The sequence below is a fragment of the Zeugodacus cucurbitae genome, chromosome 3, assembly GCF_028554725.1.
Source record: "Zeugodacus cucurbitae isolate PBARC_wt_2022May chromosome 3, idZeuCucr1.2, whole genome shotgun sequence".
In the NCBI taxonomy this organism is placed as follows: domain Eukaryota; kingdom Metazoa; phylum Arthropoda; class Insecta; order Diptera; family Tephritidae; genus Zeugodacus; species Zeugodacus cucurbitae.
This window is the reverse complement of record NC_071668.1, coordinates 51,513,903-51,537,820: the sequence shown is the minus strand read 5'-3', so window position 1 is coordinate 51,537,820 and position 23,918 is coordinate 51,513,903. Positions and strand designations below refer to the sequence as shown.

The window sequence follows — 23,918 nt, the reverse complement described above, 5'->3', positions numbered from 1 at the left end:
GCAAAACTTTTTGAAATTTTGTTTTCCTTTATATATGTATGTATATTGTAACTGTATATTTTCATATTGAAATTCTATATAAGTTTTAATTATTTCTCTTTTGTTCTCATTAAAAATCTGCCAAATCAAAATAAATTTCGTCACTGTGGTAGCCATGTTTCTAATATTGCTAAGATTTACTCGCCCAATTTTGTTATCAGCAAATTGTATAGAACTATAGAACCATTAGTGAGCGGCTAAGTGTTTGTAAACAATAATAAAAATATTACAAAGTTGACACTCTGATCGATACAGCTGTTATTCGCTCTCAAATACTGACTCTCACTTAGCGCCGAACCGCTTGTTTTCGATTGAAAGAGTGGGTCTTCTACCGACTAGATGGTAAAACTTGCCAAATTTTAAATCAAGCTCATCCTAATTAATAGGTTATTTAAATAAATACATATGTACATCTTAATACGCACTAACTCAACATGCACATACATATACGCATTTATATTTACCATGTTATTTTCCATTCTTTTCTGCGTTGTTGTTGTTGTTATCTATTGCACCAATTCTAAATCCAAAAATCTGAAATTATTTAAAATTACTAATTTGTATTATGTATTAAAAATATATGAAACATACCTCCACCAATTTTGACTGTCACCTCCTTGCTCCTCCTTTGCTGTGCACACACGTATAACTACAATGAAATTATAAAATTCTATTATTAAATTATAAAAACAAATAACAAATGTAACACAAATAAATGCATTTATAAGTTCCATAAATGTCCAAAAACACTTAACAAAATACAAGAAATATTTAAAACGCACTTACATCCATTCACTTAAAATTTTAATTTCAAATGAACAGCGGCCATGGCGGCGATTTTTGAACGGTTCATTGTATATCTCTCTTACACATACAAAAATTACGAATAATGAATTTTGCTACTCTAACTACCGAGATTGCCACTTAACTACAAAATATTTGCAACGTGTATGTGTTGGTAAAAGCTGCAAAAATTTGCATGTGTAGTGGTGTATGAGCTTCGTCTTGTAGGGCGGTGATCTTCAGCTGCTGTCAGTTTGTAGGATGCAAGTGTCTTTGACGCCTTTCATGTTTCACACATGGAAGAGCTGCCATCGCTTTGCTTTGATCTGTACTGTGAGAGTTTACATTTGACTCTGTTTTTCTTTATTCAAATTTCTTTCAATACATATTATATTTCTAATACCATAAATAGGTACATATGTATGCTTAGTGTACATATGTGTTCATTCATTCAAAATATGAATTAAGTCCAAAGTTGTAAACTAAAAATTCGTTCGTTCTTCCATTATATTCATGTGGAATTACTATTAATTTGTATATTTCGTGATTTGTGTCACTAACATTTGAAATTGGATGGACGGTTTATAAAATCGGATTGATATTTGTGTTTGGATTTTAAAGGACTGTGAGTTGACTTCATCCAAATGTTAATGTATAATGTTTGCGGTAGAGTTAATTAAAGAGATTTGAGATTTTAATCTGTTCTTGATCTGATGTTGATTAGCAAGTAACGTTTTAAAATTACTTTCTATTACTTCTTGGTCATCTGTGTTCAAATAAATCCAACCCATTCTAATGCAACTTTTTATGTCTTTTATTATTTACAATCAAATCGTGATTGGGACTTAAATCTTCGTAGTTTTCTAGTGATAAGGATATGACTTTGTATGCCTCTTAAAACTCAGATAAATGCTGGCAATGATCTTTTATTCTAATAATGTAATTTGGCAACATATTATATTGTTCGAAATATGCATCAAGATCATAATATATGAGCAAAACCCAAGTAGATGTAATAATGTCCATTTTCCCTAGTGAGGCCTGGTAAATTATTGTATTTTTTAGGAATTTGGCTCACTGTTGCACTGCGTTAACTTTCCAAAAGGCCACTTAGTAGGCTGTGTATTTTATCTTTTACAATGACAATTTCTCCTTTAATATTGTTTGCCGGAATTTTACACTTATTTCTTTGTTGGAGTGTATATAAATATTCATCTTTTCACTGATTCCGAAAATCTCGATGACTTTTCTACGTTAATTTCCATTTATTTAACGAGGAAATGCTTACATCTGTACCCGAAGAGGGGGTTGATAGTATTGGTTTTCCTACCAAAAAGTGTCCTGGTGTTAACGTATCTATTCCATTATCAGCGTACAGTGTAATCCGGTTATTATGGACTCCACGGGACCATGTCAAATTGTCCATTATAACCGAGTGTCCATCTAATCGGAATATACAATTTTTAACTCAAAAAGTAAATTCAATGTGTTTTTTTATTAAAGCAATAAAGTTTATGAATAAAAATACAAAATTAAGAAAATAGGGTTAGTTCGTAAACGCAGTAACTTGGTTGCACTGCATATTTGCAGGGGCAACGCGTTCGTCAAAAAAACTGCGGCAATACTGCTCTTCGTCAAAAGTTCTTTAATGCATGCAGTTGGCAGCACTTCGGCAAATTGTCGCAGCCATTGCAGTAATTTTTTTTGAAACTGCGTAAAACCAAAGGCGAAATGGAAGAGTGAGTAAAATGATTTCTAATTCTATTTCCTCTGGATAGTTTTTTATTATATTCAGGTAATTGCTCACTTTTGGTACGGACCGCCTTTTCTTTTTTAAATAACTTTTTAGTAAAAGATATCTTCTCTTCACTTGTTTAATCCTTTTTTTCATTGTAATTCAATAAAATATTCTCACTCTGAGTTTCCCGGTTATTGTAGAAAATTCTTTAGAAGGCAGATCAATCGTAAAACCCTTTCCAGCAGGAACAAATAAAAATAAAAAACTTTGTTGCGGATATTCCAATGTTCTGTAGACACACGTGTTTATTGTTCCAAGTAACCAAGTAGAAGAAAGATAAAAGTAGGAAACAGTAAGTAAGATGACAAATAAATATCGATACTCGATAAATATATATACACTGTTTTTGCCCTTAGTGATGTGATATTTCCACACACCTCCTCAAAAACAGTATATATATATTCTTTATAGTTTACTTAAGATAAGAAGTGTCTGAACATGCTATAGTGGGAGTTGTACAATTCCAGTCCAACATTTGTTGCAAGGATTGGGAAAAACCCACAAAAACCCAATCAAACTGTATAAGGTATAAAATTATAATTTACGTTAAACAATTTCATTTCAAGTCATAAAAATAAATAAAAAAAAAGAACTTAAAGTTGAGACAGCCGCTTGATTTTCTATGAGATCCATTTCATTCCATTTTTCAATTTATCAAATTTATTTGATCTCGCAGATCACAAAAACGTTGCGCTGGTAATGGTTTAGGTAGCATATCTGCGATTTGTTTACCTGTGGGAATATAAACAACTTCAATTAGGTTCTTATCAACTTGTTCTCTTGTAAAATGATATTTTATATCAATGTGCTTTGAACGTTTATGACATGAGGGGTTATTGGCAATACTTATACATCCTTGGTTATCTTCATATAATCTAATTGGATTAATTACTTTTATTTTTAAGCTTGCTAATAACGAATTTAGCCACTTGGCTTCTCTAACTGCCTCAAATAAGGCCATATATTCTGCCTCTGTTGATGAGGCTGCTACCGAATTTTGCTTCCTCGTATTCCAACAAATTACATTAGAATCAAACATTTTAAATATGTACCCAGTAGTACTTTTTCTATCTAATTCACTACCACCCCAATCTGAATCCACATAGCCGACCAAAAACTCATTAAAATTTGAGTTTTTCTGAAAAGATAACTTTAAATCAACTGTGACCTTTAGGTACCTTAAAACTTTCTTCAGGCATTGCCAAAGTTCTGTGTTATTCTTTTCACAATAACGACTTAAAAAATTAACGGCTGTACTTAAATCAGGTCTTGTACATAACATAATATACATTAACCATCCTATTACGTTTCGACATGGGGCATCACACTTATCATCTGAGCTAAGAGCAATATGATTAAGTTTAGTTGGCAGAGGACAGTTAACAGGATTGCAATTTTCCATATTATATTTTAAAAGTATTGATTTTATGTAAACTGATTGACTAAGACTTATATGACCCTCACTTTTATCAACTTTTATACCTAAGAAAAATTTAATCTCACTTAAATCAACCATTCTAAATTTGTTCATTAGGTATAATTTAAAATCTTTCATTACTTGTTTATTTTTGGTAGAGATTACTAAATCATCTACATATAAAAGTATATATATATATATTAGAGAATATATCCCCTATGTCAAGAAGATATAAATTAATTCCCGTATCGCGGGAATTTATAAAAAAATATAATTTTCTATCTGCAAACGCGCAGAGAAATAAAATACGTCATATCGGTACGATTGCCGGAGACAAAATCTATCCTTTATTTTCAAGTTACTAATATTTATACATTTTCTTATTATTTACTTAGGGTTATTACATATTGAAGCTGAGTTGGAAACAAAGAAAGTGTCAATTTACATTAATATCATATTCAGCATTTTTAGGCAGAACGTTAAGTGTTCTGTTTTAATTTTATTATGCCTTCTTGTGAGGTCTACAAATATTGTTTGTATAAGAATGGATTATTCTTCTTCTTCTTAATTCTTAAATAAGCAAAGATTTTAATTTACGATCCCGCACAAGTACAAAGTGTAAAGATTCAATATTGTTTACAGTTATGTTCAAGTGGCTGTGTGGAGGCTGTCGTTAACTCCCCCCTTCCTAAGATGAATCGTCCCCGATTCACTATTATTTTGAGTTAATTTATATATTTGATCTAAAAGAGCATTATATGTGACTTCTAGTAGTTGCACATTTTCTATTGGTTTGGGAATTTCGCGAGATTTTTTTAATTTTAATATTATGTAAATTATGAAAAGTATTCCCAAGATTAAAATGATGTACCAAAAATATGAATAGACTTTGATATCCTTATTCCGTTCTGCTAAAATGTTTATATTATCTAATTTTAACAGTTTATTAGTTGTTTCAATATATTCTAAAATTTCAAAATTATTGATATGGTTGTTTTTAAAATAATTCAAGATTTTTGTTTCTATATTTTCATAAGTTTGATTATTAATCACTGTATTATTTTCAAATGTTATTAAATATGTTCCATTTAATGTTTGATTGTCTACAATATTTTTTCCTGAGATTAATATTGCTCCTGGTTTTATTTCTTCTATTTTCAAATTTTTCTCTTTTAATTTTTTACATTTTCCTTGTTTTTTATTTAATATTTCTGATAAACATGTACTTTTTTTATTTAATTTGCAATATGTTTTTGTAATTTCAGTTTTACAATTTTGTATATTAAAAAAATTATTATTACAATACGTTATGTTCTGATCAATTATAAGCTTACCATCTAATTGAGCTATGGCTCTTACATCATAGTATTTACATGTTAATTCTATTTTAGGGTATTTGATATAAAGTATAATTATATCTCCTTTTTGTGCTATTTTAAATTTTGAAATGTCCATTAAGTCTGTAATGGTCATTGTACCATGTTGGTAATATGTTATATTTTTTAATTCATCAAAATGTAAAATTGTTGGATTTAAAATTCCTATTTTCCCAAATGTTATTGTATTTATTATATTTTGTAGTTCATGTATAATGTATTGATTTCTTCTTCTTTTGATTTTTTTGGCTGTGTTATCACCTTTAATATTATTTATTGTATCAGTTAATTCTGTTATTACTTTAAAAATTTCTGAATTTGTAGTAAATTGTTTATTGTTATTTATTGTTAGATCATTTAATCTATCATTTATTTTTATGAAATCGTCATGGTCTGGAGTTCCTGCTATCCATTTCCAAAGTGTACCTAATTCATTTATTCCTCTTTTTTGTCTAATATGGTTTTGTTTTAACTGTCCTAATAAAGTTTCAATTAACAATATTTCTGATTCTGTTTCTTGAGTGGTAATTTCTAAATTATCATTATTATCTATTCTATACTTCATATTGTTATAAAAACTTCTTTTTTCCTCTGCTATTATATTTTCAAAGATTGTTAAATTAATGATGTGAAATATATCTCCATATTCTTCATAAATGGAAACGTCTCCATTTTCAATAAGTACGTAGTCCTGTCGGGTATAATCTATGATATCAGCTGTCGTTAAGCCAATTAATAATGTGAAAATTGAAAGGATCATTTTGAAAACCTATAAATAATTATGATTTTATGTTATCTTTATGTATAATTCTATTTCTATTATTTATTATTATCTTATTTCCCAAGTTTTCTTTAACTTGTTGTTTCTTATACCTAGGTTCTAATTTATTTCTTTCTCCTATTATTTTTTCATAAATAATTTGTCCAGGATGATATTGCTTATCTGTCCTATGTTTATTATGAGACATTAGCATTTTTTCTTGTGCTTGTTTTAAAGTGGTTGGTAAATTTTCATGGCTTACCTTATTATAAAGTACTTCATTTGGTTTAAATTTCGTTACTGAATGTATTGTTTTATTGTATTGTTGCGCTGCTCTAAGTACTGTTTCTAAATTACTGACAATATTGTATTCTTCTTTTATACATCTGGCTATTTCAATTATAGTTGAATGAACTCTTTCAACTTGTCCATTAGTTGTGCTATGACGTGGATCACAAAAGTAAATTTCAATATTTAACCTTTGCATTAAGGATTTAAATGTTGGTGTGGTAAAGCTTGGTTCATTATCTAAAGTAATTTGTTTTACATCTGTGAAGGTTTGTAGTAATTCTAAAACCTTTTCTTCGATATTTGACTTGTCTTCTATATGCTTCAATATTAAAAATTTTGAATAGGCGTCTACACATGTGATAAATTTTAGTTTTTGTGCGTAAAAAATGTCTAAGTGAAGCTGTTCTCCTTCTTTCTCTGGAATTGGGGCTTTACCTATTGGTATTTTCTTAGGATGGCGATCATATTTATTTTTATTGCATATCATACAATTTCGAATGTATTCTTTCATTCTTTTCCTCATTTCGGGCCAATAATACAATTTCTCTATTTGTTTAAGATTTTCATTATAGCTTCGATGAGCTCTATTATGGGTTTGTTCGATTAATCCGGACTGATCTTCTCTATTAATAATATCCATTGGAAAAAGTTTGGTAAATACAAATTTGTTTTGAAAGGTTTGTTTTAGAGCTTCTTGGATTTCGTGCAAGTCTTCAACAGTGCAGTGAATCGCCGTCACTAACTTTGGTTGAATATATTCTTTCAAAATCGTCATTAAATTTTCTATTGTATCATACTCTATTAAATGCCTTTTATTCCCAAATGTTTCGATTAACTCATGAATCGTGAACCTATTTTTACTTAGTACAATTTGCTGTTTAAACTGATTTAATGGTTTTTGTGTTTCCTTTATTTGATTGTTTTCACTACTCTGTGCTGAGTGTTCTGAATCTTCCGATTCGTTTGTTAAGTGGTTTAATTGAAGGCGGGAAAGTGCGTCTGCTACTACATTGGTTTTACCGGGTTGGTATACAAATTTAGGAGAGAATTCTTCTATAATTGCGTGCCATCTTTTCATTTTTGGATTCGGGTTACGGGGTGATAAAGCAAATGTTAATGGTTGATGATCAGTATGTATTTCCAAATTGGTTACACCGTAGAGGTAATTTCGTAGATTTTTTAGTGCCCAAACAATGGCATAAAGCTCCTTCTCATTAGTTGCGTAATTTCTTTCAGTTTTATTAAGAGTTTTTGAGATGAAGGTAATTGGTTTACCTCCTTGTGATAGTACCGCACCCATTGCAAAGTTAGATGCATCGGTAGTTAATACAAATATTTTTGAGTAATCAGGTTGTGTTAATTCCATTTCTGAAGCCAAATGATTCTTTAATTTATTTAATGCAGATATTCCTTCGTCATCTAGAGTTATTTCAAATTTTTTTGATTTATTTTTAGAAATCCTACCATTTTCTCCCGATAGGTATTTTGTCAAAGGTTTGGCTATCGCTGCATAGTCTTTAACAAATTTACGATAATATCCTGCAAGCCCTAAGAAACCTCTTAATTCCCGCAAGTTTCTTGGTATTGGATAATTTAATATTAATTTTATTTTATTTGGGTCTGTTTTGATAACATTTTTAGCTACTACATAACCCAAAAACTCTATTTCTTTCGCGAAAAATTTTGATTTTTCTAATGAAATTTTCATATTAGCATTTTTTAAAATTTCTGTAATTGTTTCCAAATCCTTTAAGTGTTGAGTTATATTTTTTGAAAAAATAATTATATCATCCATATAAACGTGACAAATTTTTCCAATATGTTCTCGCAATATGTCATCCATTGCTCTCTGAAAAATTCTAGGAGCATTTTTTAAACCAAAAGGCATTCTCAAAAATTCATATTTCCCATTATTAACGGAAAAGGCTGTTTTCTCAATATTGTCTTCTGAGTATAATTGTTTTCTCCAATGTTGTCCTGCACTTCTCACGTATTTTATTTTAACATTAATTATTATTTTTTGTTTACGCGGCACGACCCGTGTTATATTAAAGATTAAGTTAGTTTACGTGATATAGCACGTTTTGGTTTTAACTTTTTAATTTTTAATTTTTCTCACTTTTATTGTTATGCTTTTTTTGCATATTTATTACTTTTCTCACAAGGATTTTATTTTTTCGTTATTTGTCCTTTATAAGGATCTTTTATGTGTGAGTTCAATTTAATGACCACGATCACGTATCCTTTCCTAAGGATATTTTGTTTTTCGTGGCCCCACGTTGGGCGCCAATTAATTCCCGTATCGCGGGAATTTATAAAAAAATATAATTTTCTATCTGCAAACGCGCAGAGAAATAAAATACGTCATATCGGTACGATTGCCGGAGACAAAATCTATCCTTTATTTTCAAGTTACTAATATTTATACATTTTCTTATTATTTACTTAGGGTTATTACATATTGAAGCTGAGTTGGAAACAAAGAAAGTGTCAATTTACATTAATATCATATTCAGCATTTTTAGGCAGAACGTTAAGTGTTCTGTTTTAATTTTATTATGCCTTCTTGTGAGGTCTACAAATATTGTTTGTATAAGAATGGATTATTCTAATGCGAACGGAAAAAGTATATCGAATTCTTAAATAAGCAAAGATTTTAATTTACGATCCCGCACAAGTACAAAGTGTAAAGATTCAATATTGTTTACAGTTATGTTCAAGTGGCTGTGTGGAGGCTGTCGTTAACTTATATACAACGATCTACTGGTGAATTAACAAAGCTTATTTCTGTCAATGCTTTCTCGAATATTTCAAACCAACACCTTGCAGCTTGCTTGAGATCATAAATAGCTTTATGTAGTCTACAAACTTCATTTTCTCTACTTATTAGACCCTCAGGTATTTGCATATAGATTTCTTCTTTTAATATTCCATTCAAAAATGCTGTTTTAACGTCCATATGATGTACTAAAAGGTCATATTGATTTGCTATAGACATAATCAATCTAAAACTCGAGATTCTCGCTACAGGTGCAAATGTTTCATTATAATCAACTAATATTCTTGCGTAAAACCGCGAGCAACAAGTCTGGCTTTATATTTTATTGGTTCGCCGAATTCATTTTGTTTGATTGTAAAAACCCATTTACAATCAACTACATTTTTATTTTTAGGTTTTTGTACAATTGACCAAGTCTTATTTAATGAGTGTGAGTCCAGTTCTTCTTTAATAGCTTTCTCCCAATGTGTTCTATCTTTACTGTATTTAACCTCGACAAATTTATTTGGTATGGAATAGATTAAAGATTGAGTATGCATTACACAATTATTTATTAAATCTTGATAAGATACTTTTGGTTTATTCTTTATTCGATCACTTTTTCTAATATTTATCTGCGATTCCAAGTCTTCTTTTTCATAAAACTTTTCACCAGACATTTCTGGATCGGCATTCTCAAATTCTACCATATCACTAGGCTGTTTATCTGCTTGATCAGATTTCCCATTATTGTTGAGGACATCTTCATTATCAATATTTGATTGAATACTTTCACCATCTTCATTATTAAGATGCATTTCATCCTCAACCACAGCTCTAGATTTTACCATATTTGTTTCATCAACAACAACATCTCTTGCTGTTACAAATATTTCTTTTTCAACACACCACACTCTATACCCATTTGGTTCATACCCCACAAGTATGCCTTTCCATGACTTTTCGTCAAACTTTCTTTTGCCTGTTTTTCTTTATTATTCATATTTTCTTTCTCTTTCTTATACTTATAGCAATCCTTCTTTAAGTGCCCTATCTTGCCACAGTAAAAACATTTTTGTTTATTAAATTTGAATTTGGATTTACATTGGACTTTATCTTGAAACTTATTATTTTTATATTGAAACTGATTATTTTTATTTTGAAAATTGTTAACTTTATTTATTTTATTCACAGCTTGCAATACTTTTAAACTTGTATCTTTAGATTTTTGCTTTAACTTAATTTCATGATCAAGTAATCTATTTTTGACGAAAGCCAAAGTCAAATTCCTTCTGCGAGTGTTTCGATGGCGGTAATGACGCCGTCATACGAAACAGGTAGGGAAAGCAAAATATGGCTGACCTTGTCCATGTCATCTAATTTCGCGCCAGATGCAGAAAGTTCTGTTATTATATCATCAAATATATTAAAATGGTTTATCAAATCCATATCGCCTTTTAATTTTAGTGAAAGCAATTGTTTACGGACGGACAACTGTGTAGCCAAACTTTTGCGTTCATATATTGAATCTAAATTATGAAAAATTTCTTTAGCACTGCAATCATTTGTGACAATTTCATCAATTACTTTAATCGAATCATTTTCGCTTAAAAGCGCCCTAACTCGAAATTTCCAAATCGCATATTTTTCACCGTCGAACGGCCTTATATTTCTTTTTGATTTTTCCATGATAATTAAATGTAAATCACAAGTTATACTTATCTTCGATGGGGATCTGGGACCATAACCTGTAGAAAATTCTTTAGAAGGCAGATCAATCGTAAAACCCTTTCCAGCAGGAACAAAAAAAAAAATAAAACTTTGTTGCAGATATTCCAATGTTCTGTAGACACACGTGTTTATTGTTCCAAGTAACCAAGGAGAAGAAAGATAAAAGTAGGAAACAGTAAGTAAGATGACAAATAAATATCGATACTCGATAAATATATATACACTGTTTTGCCCTTAGTGATGTGATATTTTCACAGTTATCAATAATTACGTTAATTAAAAATTCCATTTCTCTGGCGTTCGTAAATGCGAAAAAATTCTTCGCAGCACAATCGCAATGGGAAGGCAGTAGAATCAGCTGATTGTGCAGTAGCAACCACAGCCGGCAAGAATGCAGCAGGGTTGCACAAAATTACTGCGTTTACGAACTAACCCATAATAAGTTTAATTAAGTCTTTTGAAAAAGTCGGTGATTTTCTTTTGGGTGAATGCCTTATTGGCATTTGTATTTGTAGTTTGTAGTTTGCTTTTGAGTTTATTGAGCAAATTGATTGCATCTGAACTATTATCTTTTTGTTGAAAATATAGCTTCAGTTTCCTAGAATAATTCATAGCGTCTTCTATTTTTATTTCTATTTTTATTATAGTTTCGGGCTGTGCTAAATCTTCATCCCCGGAGTCTTCTTCAAACAGCTCATGCAGAAAGTCTTGAATTAAGTCATTGTATGAGTGTTCTTCTGTGGCTATAATATTCTTGTCAATCCTTGAATATTCTTTAAACTTGCTTAAAACCCCTACGTTATTAATTTCGATAATTTTGCTTAAAGGATCATCGTCCTCCGGGTCGAAATCTAATCCATCAGGAATGTCTTTTACCAGACCAGCATGCCGAAAACAGTTTCTTATGGTTTCCTTAGAGACACTTTCCCATTTAAAGTCTCACTCAATATTTACATACGGAAATACTAATTATTTAATCATTTACACGGAGTCATCAATTCCTGGGCCATGTAACCAATTTGCTGTTGCCTACGAAGCATTCTGCCTTCCCGAGTGTTATCGTTGGCGCGCTGATCTGCCACTTTCACACGTGCAGCATCCATTTTTTCAGCATAGCGATGGGAATTAGACCCACAATTAAGTCTTAGGGTATTAATAATGAATGTATACCTTCATTAAACGAAAAGTACAGTATAACTTTGCAATTATAATTATGGGAGAGAGCCAGCCCAGTGGGTCAAATATTTGCGTAAGTTGAGAAAGAACACTCCTTTTTGTAATACTCTTAGAATTTTTTATATTAATTTTAAATTGGAATTGGTCCCAATGCAGTCCAAGTGTTTTTACAGCTTCATTTTCCTTTATTTATCTCCAGTATTAGAAATGTTTTAAGTGATGCTGTTATGATTTGATAACCATTTCCTGAGAGATGAAATCCAAACTCTTGAAGGTGTTTGCTCATATTTCGCTGGATATATTCACACGATTGTACTGAATCTGCTCCTGTCATAAGATCATCCATGTAAAAGTCTTCTTTTATTATTGTTTGTAATTTTTCATTAGGATACTTATTAGCGATTTCAATTAATGTACGAACAGCTAGATATGGTGCTGATGCGGTTCCGTGTGTTATTGCTGTTAGCTCATATTCATCAATTTTTTGCATATTATTTTCACGCCATACAATCCTGTGATAATCTTGATCTTTTTTGCTATTTTAATTTGCATGAACATTTTTTCTACGTCAGCAGTGATAACAATTTCCCAAAGTCTCCATTTGAGTATGATATCGAATATGTCTCTTTGTAGTTTGGGTCCTGTGCACATAATAGCATTAAGGCTTCAACTATTGGATGTTTTTGCTGGTGAATCAAATACTACTCGAAGTTTTGTTGTTATATTATTTTCTCTTATAAGCGCTTGATGAGGTAAATAATATTTACCTTTTTGATTCTCATCGACTTTTCTCATATGACCAAGGTCTATATATTCTTCGATGAATTTGTGGTATTCTTCTTTGAGTTTATTATTGCTTTTGAATTTGATATTAGACGCGCTACTGCTTGCTTACGCGATTCGCCTAGTTCTTTCTCTTTTTTGAAATGATTATTATTTATTAAAATCCATTTTTAAATTAAAAAGTTAGTTACAAGTTTAACAAAAGGTTTAAGTTATTAATTAGTTGAACAAATTTAAAGTTATGTTTAATAAGGAGAATTAATGCGCGTCGTCTTATATGCACATCTTATACGTGCCACGTCGTTTCGCGTCCGTCTTTAAACTCAAACTGTAACTGTTGCAAGCTCGTAAAGTTCTTCTTCTATCAAGGCGTCGGTGGATGGTGGATGTCGATGCTTCTTCTTATTTAGTGTGTTCGACGGCTGTCGTTTAACCCTTTATTACCCACATATATACTATGTCCTCTACATACTATGTATATATATACATACTATGTAATACATATACATATGTAAGTAACGCTTTTAATGCTATTTCTTATTAGATTGTTTAATGAAATTCGATCATTAAACATTCGTTTTTTAAACATAAAAATCACACTTCTATTTTTAATGTAATATATTTCTTTTTTATTAAATGATATAAACAATATAAAATGACAAATGATATACATAAATGCGACAATAGAAAGACTTTACTCGAAGGATGATGAAATATGAGTAATGTATGACAAACGCTATTGATCAAAACGGTGCCGCTTATTGTACGGGACCGCTGATTGGTAAAAATGCTGAGTAAAGTACATGTTGGCAATGATGTTGCGATGCTTTTGCTGAATAAAGGCAAAAGTCTCCAACGCAACATTAGGATATGTCACTTGTATGTACATATATTTTAAATAGAACAGAACAAACGTAATATATTATATATTAAGATTCGCCAGCCATATCGTATCAATATATTCTAAAATGGTTAGTTTTAAGTTAACTATTGTGAGTACATCATCCGGATTTTGGCTTAAATTTTGCTTCAGGGTTAATACCGATGGTATAACATAACACAATGATGGTACCTTTGTTAATTGAAGTTTTTTAAACAACTTCAACATTCTCGCAAACATCTACCAAGGATTTTACAATAGTTAAATTTGTGCTTAAAAGTCGTCGATTTTCGTCCTATGTTGCTAAAATTCTATTCATGTCCGCCCAGTTATCATGAATTGACTTAAGCATTCTATAATGGGAATTCCATCGAGTTGATTTTTGAAGGACGTTTGAAGAAGGTGTTGCAAATTTGCCTTTTTAAAATATTTTGTAATTCTTTTGCAAGCTTTCAAAGTCTGTGAAAGCTCTATGGATGCCGAAAAAGTTTTTGCATTATATTGGATAGTAAGTGGCTATTACAATTAATGCTTTATTAATATTAGTGCCCCTATCTGTTACAAATTTAATTGAGTCTATGTTGTCTACTCAAAATTCTTTAAATACTCTTTGGAGTTTCTTAATAATATTGCTACTAGTTGTCCTCTCGAAATCCAATGATTTCATTCCAAGAACAATAACATTAAATTTGTTCTCGATCATGTAGTGCAGAGGTGGGCACTCACACATATTGTTACATTTGTACACGCATACTATTACTATTTGTGTGTGAAGCAGCGAAAGCACGAAGTTGAGCATTTCCGTCCGCACAACAACAGTGTACACTGAGTCTTGCAAGTTAACATACAAATGTGCTATTCATGATTATTATTGATTGTTATTACTTTTTATTCTTATTATCTCATTATTATATTATTATCATTATTATATTATATTATTATCTTATTATTATTATTTAACTAGCTGACCCGGGGAACTTTGTTCCGCCTTAATGGCAATAAATAAGCCGTTTTTTTTTTTATTTTATTCGTAAAAATTCAAAATAAAATTAAATAACTACATTAATCATTCATTATTATTTCTGTATTTTAGTACATAGGTTGCTCTTCACTTAAGCACCTTGTGATACACGACATTTTTTGTTTTATTATCAGGCGCAAAAACAAACAACGCAGATGGTCTTCCGACCCGTGAACATGCCACGTATAATTGACCATGGGAAAAACATGAATGTTCTAGATTTAAACCACAAACTTTTAAGGATTGGCCTTGTGATTTGTTGATTGTCATTGCAAATGCAAGACGTATCGGAAATTGAAGTCTTTTAAATTCAAACGGCATATCGGTTGGGCTCATCGGGATCCTCGGAATGAGAACTTCCTCACCTTTGAATTTTCCTATCATTATCGTAGCGTAAATTACATTGTTCATCAATTTACTAACCACCAAACGCGTACCGTTGCACAGTTTTGGTTGGTTTATGTTTCGAAGCATGATTACTACGGAGCCAACCTTTAGGCGTAAATTGTGCGGTGGTAAGCCAGGCACGTCCAAAGAGTTTAAAAATTCAATTGGATAGTTGGTGGCTTCATCTTCATTTGTGACGCAGTCAATAGATTTGAATGAATGCATTGTTCCAATGATCTTATTTTGAATTATGTAGTTCAGGTCATCTACATCTTTATTCTTAGCCGCTAAAATTGCTCGCTCACTCAACCATTCATTATTTTTGTAGTTAGAAATAATATTTGGAAATACATTGTTGATAAGTTCGTCTTTTGATGAGACAAAATTACAGAAATTATTTGGAAATGATATTAATCCGCTCGATTCATCGACAGGTACTTGACCATTACCGATAGTCAGCAATTGCTCCGAGAAATCTTCAGCAGATGTATCATTAAGCAATGTAACTCTCATTTTTGTTGTCAGCTGCAGTTTCTTCACATAGCGCCATAGATTTGACGATTTGAGGCAAGCGTTTATTTCGTCGGCAACCGTAGATCTTGGAATTACTGGCAGTATTTGGCGGAAATCGCCAGACAGTAAAATCATTGCTCCTCCAAAACATCTCGAGTCATTGCGTAAATCTTTTAATGTTCGGTTAAGTGCTTCTAATGCACGTTTATGCGCCATTGTGCATTCGTCCCAGATGATGATTTTCGATGTCGCTAAAACTTTGGCCATTGCTGAGTGTTTTGCAATATTACACGTTGGTTCTTCAATAGTTTGAAGATTTAACGGTAATTTGAATGCTGAATGAGCCGTACGGCATCCTTCTAACAATGTGGCTGCTATTCCAGAAGAAGCAACTGCAACCGCTATGTTGGATCTCGCCCGAACAGTTGCTAAAACTAATGACATAAGGAATGTCTTGCAAGTTCCACCAGGGGCATCTAGGAAATATAAACCACCATCTTCATCAGCGATTGCCTTCATTAAAGTATCATAAACTTCCTTTTGTTGGTAATTCAACAGGGGTACATTCCTTTGAACTACTAAATCTAATTCCTGGTGATCATATTCACGTTCCCGTTCCAATTCTCGATTAAATGCGTCATTCATTTCACGATTTGGCGCTGGCATTCCTAACCTGATTAATAAATTACCGCATATGAGGTAACACATATCTTTGATCAAGAGTAAAGCACGATTATGTATCTCCTCATTCATCTCAATATCGTGATTTCTGGAACTGACACGACTTTGATGTAAAATATCTTCTGACATACTATCCTTGTATTTGTGCCACAGGTTACATGGGTTTGATGGAAAACATGTCGAAATTATGATAGCGAATAATGTGCGTATCTGACTTGGAGATGCAGAGATAATGGCTTCAGCGATTGTCGTATCCCAATGGGTATCGTTTTCTAATAAGTTCAATTCTTCACATGCAGCACGATATGTTGGGAATATTACACCATTAACAGTTCGTAGTGTCTCAAATGAAGTTGGCCCACGCACATTTACCAGCAACAACCGCAAATAGAAACATTCATCATTCTTTGGATGAACTGTATACATACGACCAAGAGCATCAGTAGAACGCACATCTGGATACCCAGAAACCGCATCACCTTGCTTCCGTCTTTGAAAATTCTTGGATGAAGCATTCCAAGTATAATAACGTGGCATCTCCGAGTAAAGCAAAGTTAGTGCAAACTGATCGCTTTGGCAGATTGCAAAAAAACTGGTCAATGTAGTTGCTGGAGGTGTTTCAGCACGTTGCGTAGCATTCGAAGCCGTGAAATATACTCGTTGACCATTCTCTAGATGCACCGCCAAATGTATAACAGTAGGATGACGTTCGTGAATGGGAAATGCGAATATACACCAAATCGCTTCATTACAGTTCACATAACGACCAACTTGATAGCGTGAAATTTCATCGTTGGTATTCGAGGATTGCAATCCAAAAACCGCCATATCACTGCCTTTCGTGACATATTTGCAAATATATTTTATGGACTTAACTGAATTGCAGTATTCAACGTTGCAATGTGTCTTGAACGTTTTAGAAATAAGTGGCGAATATGGAACAATCCAACTGTTGTCGACAACGAAATCCATTCTTTTCACTTTCGTTGTGACAGTTCGACCGTTGTCATCTGGTGATCGACGCCGATACAGCGGATACCCATCGTTGCCAGTGACAGTCTCCGCCGTTAATTTCCGTGGATATCGTTTAGAGCACTTTCCATCGACCATGCAAGGTGATTGGGGGTTGATGGCACCACACGGTCCATGAATCATATTAGTAGTAACAACATCATGTAGGTCTGGATCGACTTCATGATCAGGAATCTCGGCACATATGATATCATCTATTTGGTCAGGCTGAATTCTTTCCACTAACCAAATAAGAATGTGTGCGTGCGGCAGGCCTCGCTTTTGCCATTCGATTGAATACATCCAGCATCGAGTATCTCCAAAGACGCGTTGTTTAACAATAAAGTTCATCAGGGACCGAATTTTTTGCCTGAATATACGTGCTGTGATGTCGTGTCTATCATTTGATGTTTGTCCGGGAAGCAGCAATTGAGTAATTTCTATCCATTTTGGATTACAGGTAAAAGTAATAAAGAGATCTGGCCGGCCGTAATGACGAACATATGTCATTGCATCTTGTGCATATTCATGCATATGACGTGATCTACCAATGTACGTCGCCGGCAGAATAGTTAATCGACCAATATTAGCTGCATTTCCTTCAGTACTAACTGCATCACGTAAATGGATGTACTCCCCAGAACGCAGTTTGGCTTGGTTCAACCTAATAAATGTTAAACGTTCCGTTTCTATTTTTACATACATGTCAACGCAATACTGCTGAAACAATCGACGAAACCGCAGCAAATAGTTGTCAGCATTTTGACGAATCATCAAACGATATGCATAATAATTCATTGAGCTAACTTTCTTTGTAGTTTCTTCACCTGAAATTAAAAATTTGATAATTAACCATTTCAAAGGCAAATAATACAGACATTAACCATTATTAAGATACTGATACTTTACCATTCAATGGATTTATCATTTTAATATTAAAATAATATCCATCTTCTCCTTGCCAAAACATCAGTGGGTATTGCAATGCGTCATATGATCGATGAGTTTCCGATATTTGTTGCAGTTGCCCAGTATCGCGACGTGTAAGCACAATATCGCGTTTTTCCAATTGTTCACCAACAATCAGGATGGCAACTTCGTCTACTGTTGGAGCATTAAATGTGCGTTCGTGTGTTCCAGATGGTCGTTTATCTGCTTTGATGACAACTTTATAGTCATCATTTGGCATGCGCTCTAAAGCACTCTTAAACAACCTGACCAACGCATGATGTTCATGAAGCAGACACTACAAGTCTTGAAGAATTGCTCGCTTCATTCCTGCAATGATCCCTAGGCGTCGATCAAGTTGTTCTTCCATGTTGCCCATGAAATATATTTGTAAAAATTTATTCTGTGTATCTTCGAAAGGTAGTAATGATCCAATTCGATGGTGAATCTGTCCTTGTATCTACAAAATAAAAACCAGACAGTATAAACTGGGTTATAAACACTTTTTCTGTAGGAGAGTAGTATACATGTGTGATCGTGTAAAGGCCGCTATTGGAGTCGCTATTATTGTACTATCGTTTGTGTCACTGTGAAAAGTACTGTCTAAGGTGGTATCCAGCTTAAGGTTAAGTTTTTCTTCCGAAGTTTGCAATTATCTGAAAAGAGTAATAAAAAGATAAAAGTTAGCTTTATATAAAAATAATTCTATTAAGAGATTTTATGTTATAGTATAGTATATATTTGGTGGTGATGCGGTACTAGACGTTGTTGTAGTTGTCGTTGGCGATAGCGAATTAAAGAACGCGTGCGATTGGTTTGCTAACCTCTGACGAACTGTGTTTTATTTCAATGCTTATGCTTTTACATCCTTACACTGTTACGTTCGTTAAGTTTTAGGAGAAAATACATGTAATGCGAAACTTAAAAAGTAGAGTACGAATAAGTAATTATGTACAGTACAAATAAATAAATAAAGTAAATTGTTATGATAAATTATTATAATTAGTGTAGAGTGGTGATCTCCACATATACATATGTAAGGTTTGATATTATCAACTCACCCATCTGCCTCTAGTCGTATAATCCCTGTTCTGCTTCTATTTTTGGTTTTGCATGTACGCACCAGATGTGCGTTGCAGCTCGCTTTGTATTCCAATTATATTCCTTTAAAATACTCTGCAGCACCCAGTCAAACATAGTACCGCTCTGTAAAGAGAAAATTTACTATAAATGTGGGGTTCGACACTTTTCCGCTGACTTCTTTCTATCTCTTTTTCGCAATTAGTATTCTTGAGTTTATGATTTTCTTTATTTTAATTTTATTTCTCATTCTTCTCAATATTACAACCTTCAGGTTACAATACTAAGACTAAAGAACATTAGGTTTGCTTACAAACTGTTTGTACTATCGACAGAACATTCATGTTGTTCTGTTGTGTTCTTATTTTATGCTGATAAATATATTTGGATAAGTTCTTATCTGTTACTGATAATTACAATACATTATAATGTGTATATGTCACGATACATGTTTTTATGTTTACAGCTGATAAGGATTTGTTGATATATTTGGGGTCGTGAGTAAGATAAGGAATGTTATCTTCCTTAGCTCTCGCTTTGCTTTCCAATAACCATTTTTTGCAATTATATTCCTTTAAAATACTCTGCAACACCCAGTCAAACATAGTACCTCTCTGTAAAGAGGAAATTTAGTATAAATGTGGGGTTCGACACTTTTCGCCGACTTCTTTCTCTCTCCTTTTCCCAATTGGTATTCTTGAGTTTATTATTCTTAATTTCTTTCTTGCTGCGCGAATTAATTCATATACTTAAGAATGGTTAAAAAATATATATATTCTTTTGCAGAATATGATCTTTATTCTAGAAATTTACATACTTAATGAACATGTTTTCGTATTATCCTTTGGGTTAATTCCATTTTTTGGCCGAATTACCTATTCGGTAATATGTGCGCAAATGACTCGCACGAAAATGTTCACGAGTTAATTCCATTTTTTGGCCGAATTACCTTTTTGGTTATATGTACGCAAATGACTCGCACGAAAATGTTCACGAGTTAATTCCATTTTTGGCCGAATTACCTTTTTGTTTATATGTGCGCAAATGACTCGCACGAAAATGTTCACGAGTTAATTCCATTTTTGGCCGAATTACCTTTTTGGTTATATGTGCGCAAATGACTCGCACGAAAATGTTCACGAGTTAATTCCATTTTTGGCCGAATTACCTTTTTGTTTATATGTGCGCAAATGACTCGCACGAAAATGTTCACGAGTTAATTCCATTTTTGGCCGAATTACCTTTTTGGTTATATGTGCGCAAATGACTAGCACGAAAATGTTCACGAGTTAATTCCATTTTTTGGCCGAATTACCTTTTTGGTTATATGTGCGCAAATGACTCGCACGAAAATGTTCACGAGTTAATTCCATTTTTGGCCGAATTACCTTTTTGTTTATATGTGCGCAAATGACTCCCACGAAAATGTTCACGAGTTAATTCTATTTTTGGCCGAATTACCTTTTTGTTTATATGTGCGCAAATGACTCCCACGAAAATGTTCACGAGTTAATTCCATTTTTGGCCGAATTACCTTTTTGTTTATATGTGCGCAAATGACTCCCACGAAAATGTTCACGAGTTAATTCTATTTTTGGCCGAATTACCTTTTTGGTTATATGTGCGCAAATGACTCGCACGAAAATGTTCACGAGTTAATTCCATTTTTGGCCGAATTACCTTTTTGTTTATATGTGCGCAAATGACTCGCACGAAAATGTTCACGAGTTAATTCCATTTTTGGCCAAATTACCTTTTTGGTTATATGTGCGCAAATGACTCGCACGAAAATGTTCACGAGTTAATTCCATTTTTGGCCGAATTACATTTTTGGTTATATGTACGCAAATGACTCGCACGAAAATGTTCACGAGTTAATTCCATTTTTGGCCGAATTACCTTTTTGGTTATATGTGCGCAAATGACTCGCACGAAAATGTTCACGAGTTAATTCCATTTTTGGCCGAATTACCTTTTTGGTTATATGTGCGCAAATGACTCGCACGAAAATGTTCACGAGTTAATTCCATTTTTGGCCGAATTACATTTTTGGTTATATGTACGCAAATGACTCGCACGAAAATGTTCACGAGTTAATTCCATTTTTGGCCGAATTACCTTTTTGGTTATATGTGCGCAAATGACTCGCACGAAAATGTTCACGAGTTAATTCCATTTTTGGCCGAATTACATTTTTGATTATATGTGCGCAAATGACTCGCGTTTTTCAATATTTTTTTATTTCCCTTTATGGGATTTTTTTTGGCACCAATGACAATTAGGTTTTCTCTTTCACACTCATTTAATAAGAACAAGAAATGAGATAACTAGTTTTGTTCTGTTTGGGAAATTCGAAATGTATTAACCCTAGTATGATTAATTCGATATTTGAGGAACATATTTCTAGACACTTTCTTAAATTCACATTTTATAAATTTATTATGCACATTTTATAAACCAAAGTCCAAATCAATTATCATTTCTGGGTTCTGACGGATTGATATCTATAATATTTACAATTGATATTAGTTTCAAGAGCACAAGTTTAATGCACAAGGTGCATCTATTACGGACAATTGAAATATTCAAAAGAAACTTACCATCACATAACAAAAACGTTGATGGATCAACACACGAAGAAGGTCCAGCAATCGTTGATGGATCAATGCACGTAGAAGATCCACCAATCATTGATGAATCAACATTGATCGGAGGTCCAGCCATCTTTAATCTATGAACATGCGTTGAAGGCCCAGCAGTTATCGGTGAATTGACGATCGTTGATTCATCTGAAGTTAAAGATGCTCCCGCAGAGATTGATGGAACAGCAGACGTTGAATCTTTGTTAAGCGCTCGGTACTCTCTCTGATATTCCGCAGTTGTTTTCCACTTCCCCGATTAACTGCCAGCTATCATTTCCAATTTCTCCTTTTCCCGCTCGGCTGTCTTTCGTGCTCGGAATTCACGATAATGTTGTGCTCTTTTCCCTTCTCTTGAAACACGGGCTACACTGTCTTTTTCCGCTGTAAAATCAATTTAAAATCAAACCATTAAAAATGTTGCCAATCCAATTGATATTAGTTTCAAGAGCACAAGTTTAATCCACAAGGTGCATCTTTTACGGACAATTGAAATATTTAAGAGAAACTTACCATTACATAACGTATTAACACTGTCACTTATTTTTTGTTTGTTTGAATCATTTGAATCACTATTCACTGTGTACTAATACTACAAATAGGTCAATATTATATAGAAGACGAATTAATTAGTAAATAAACACTGTCTACAAAAATGATGCTGTGAAGTCTTACCTTTTCATCGGAGAGTATTTCAACCAAAAGCAGAGAATGTAGAATATAGAATGTGTGGCTAATAACCACACTGGACTCTGTAAAGCTCTATGTGTCGAAAAATTGATGGCCGACTGCGCGACGCTACTTTGCGTTGTTGGTAGAAAAACGGCTTGTTGTAAATATGTATGAATATGAAACATATCGACATAAATTTTTTGCGCTTGTTGTTTTTGTAGAACATTACTTTTGATTTTTGGTGGTTGACAAACTTACGTGCACGCATATACAAATGTAAGTTTGTGTGTTTGTTCAATGACATATAAACATGTACATAATGTTGCTGTTGCGCAATAACTCTCGCAACTGTTCCGAACTCGTATAAGAAGTATAACTTCAAAAATGCTTTTTAATTCTGTGGCTATATTTTGAGCAGTATGTGAGCCGAACACTTCTTTAGTTGCCAGGACTGCTGAGTTCATTTTGCTTTCCCAAATGAAATGACTAGTTACAGACAAAAAAGACTTCTGGCTGTCAGTAGTCCACATATCTATTGTTATAGAAAGGTGTGAAATATTTTGCAAAATGGCATGAAGCTTTTTCCGTGTATCGTTATATTTTGAAGGCAACATTGTGTTGGAAAGAAGTTTTCTGTTTGGGATTGAATACAAAGGCCTTCATTTTTAACAATAGAAAGTGGTTGCATATCTCTTGTAACCATTTTAATAAGATACTCATCTATACTTCTCTTTTCAGTTTCCGAAAGCTCAGATCGCGTGCTTGTAACAAATAATTTTGTTTGCATTGCCCTTCTTTTTAATGGTCCACCATCTGAAACATTTCTACTGGGTATTGTTGAAGAACTTGTAGTTTCTACGTTCACAGGAGGTACCAAAGAAGCACTACTTATCTCACTTTCAATAGTTTCCACTGTTAAGTTCACATCTCTTTGCGTTGAAGAACAGCTTGGTATATCTAAGTCACTTACAGCAGGTGCTCGTTCGACTATCGCCGAAGAAGTCTTCTCCACACTATGTGATGATGGATGCCTTCGTCGTAGGTGATCGTTCATATTTGATGTGTTACCAGCAAACTTTAAATTTTTTTACAAATATTGCAGTTGACGTTATTACCATTTTTAGTAAAAAAACTCCCACACGGCTGATCTCTTTAATCCAGGGCGCATTTTTGT

General features: G+C 32.9%; 1 protein-coding gene across 4 annotated transcripts; it reads right to left on the bottom strand.

Moving 5' to 3' along the window:
- Positions 1 to 13,802: 13,802 nt before the first annotated feature.
- On the bottom strand, positions 13,803 to 19,761 carry LOC128920457 (uncharacterized). Of its 4 annotated transcripts, XM_054227726.1 has the most exons (5): positions 19,702 to 19,740; positions 19,415 to 19,559; positions 18,881 to 19,009; positions 18,315 to 18,813; positions 13,803 to 18,232 (listed from the first exon to the last, which is right to left on the bottom strand). In XM_054227726.1, the coding sequence occupies exons 4-5, from the start codon at positions 18,592 to 18,594 to the stop codon at positions 14,901 to 14,903; spliced, it is 3,612 nt and encodes a 1,203-aa protein (XP_054083701.1). In that variant the 5' UTR covers positions 18,595 to 18,813; positions 18,881 to 19,009; positions 19,415 to 19,559; positions 19,702 to 19,740; the 3' UTR covers positions 13,803 to 14,900. The 4 variants fall into 4 exon arrangements, with proteins under 4 accessions (XP_054083701.1, XP_054083702.1, XP_054083700.1 ...); XM_054227727.1 differs by lacking the exons at positions 19,415 to 19,559; positions 19,702 to 19,740 and adding an exon at positions 19,113 to 19,396; XM_054227725.1 differs by having other exon boundaries at positions 18,315 to 19,009; positions 19,415 to 19,761.
- Positions 19,762 to 23,918: the final 4,157 nt, after the last annotated feature.

Bases quoted from the DNA above. Each gene is read 5' to 3' on its own strand.
- LOC128920457 (XM_054227725.1), bottom strand. From the start codon at position 18,594: ATGCCAAATGATGACTATAAAGTTGTCATCAAAGCAGATAAACGACCA. The intron at 18,233-18,314 runs GTAAAGTATCAG...TTTTAATTTCAG, and splicing joins AATGATAAATCCATTGAATG to GTGAAGAAACTACAAAGAAA.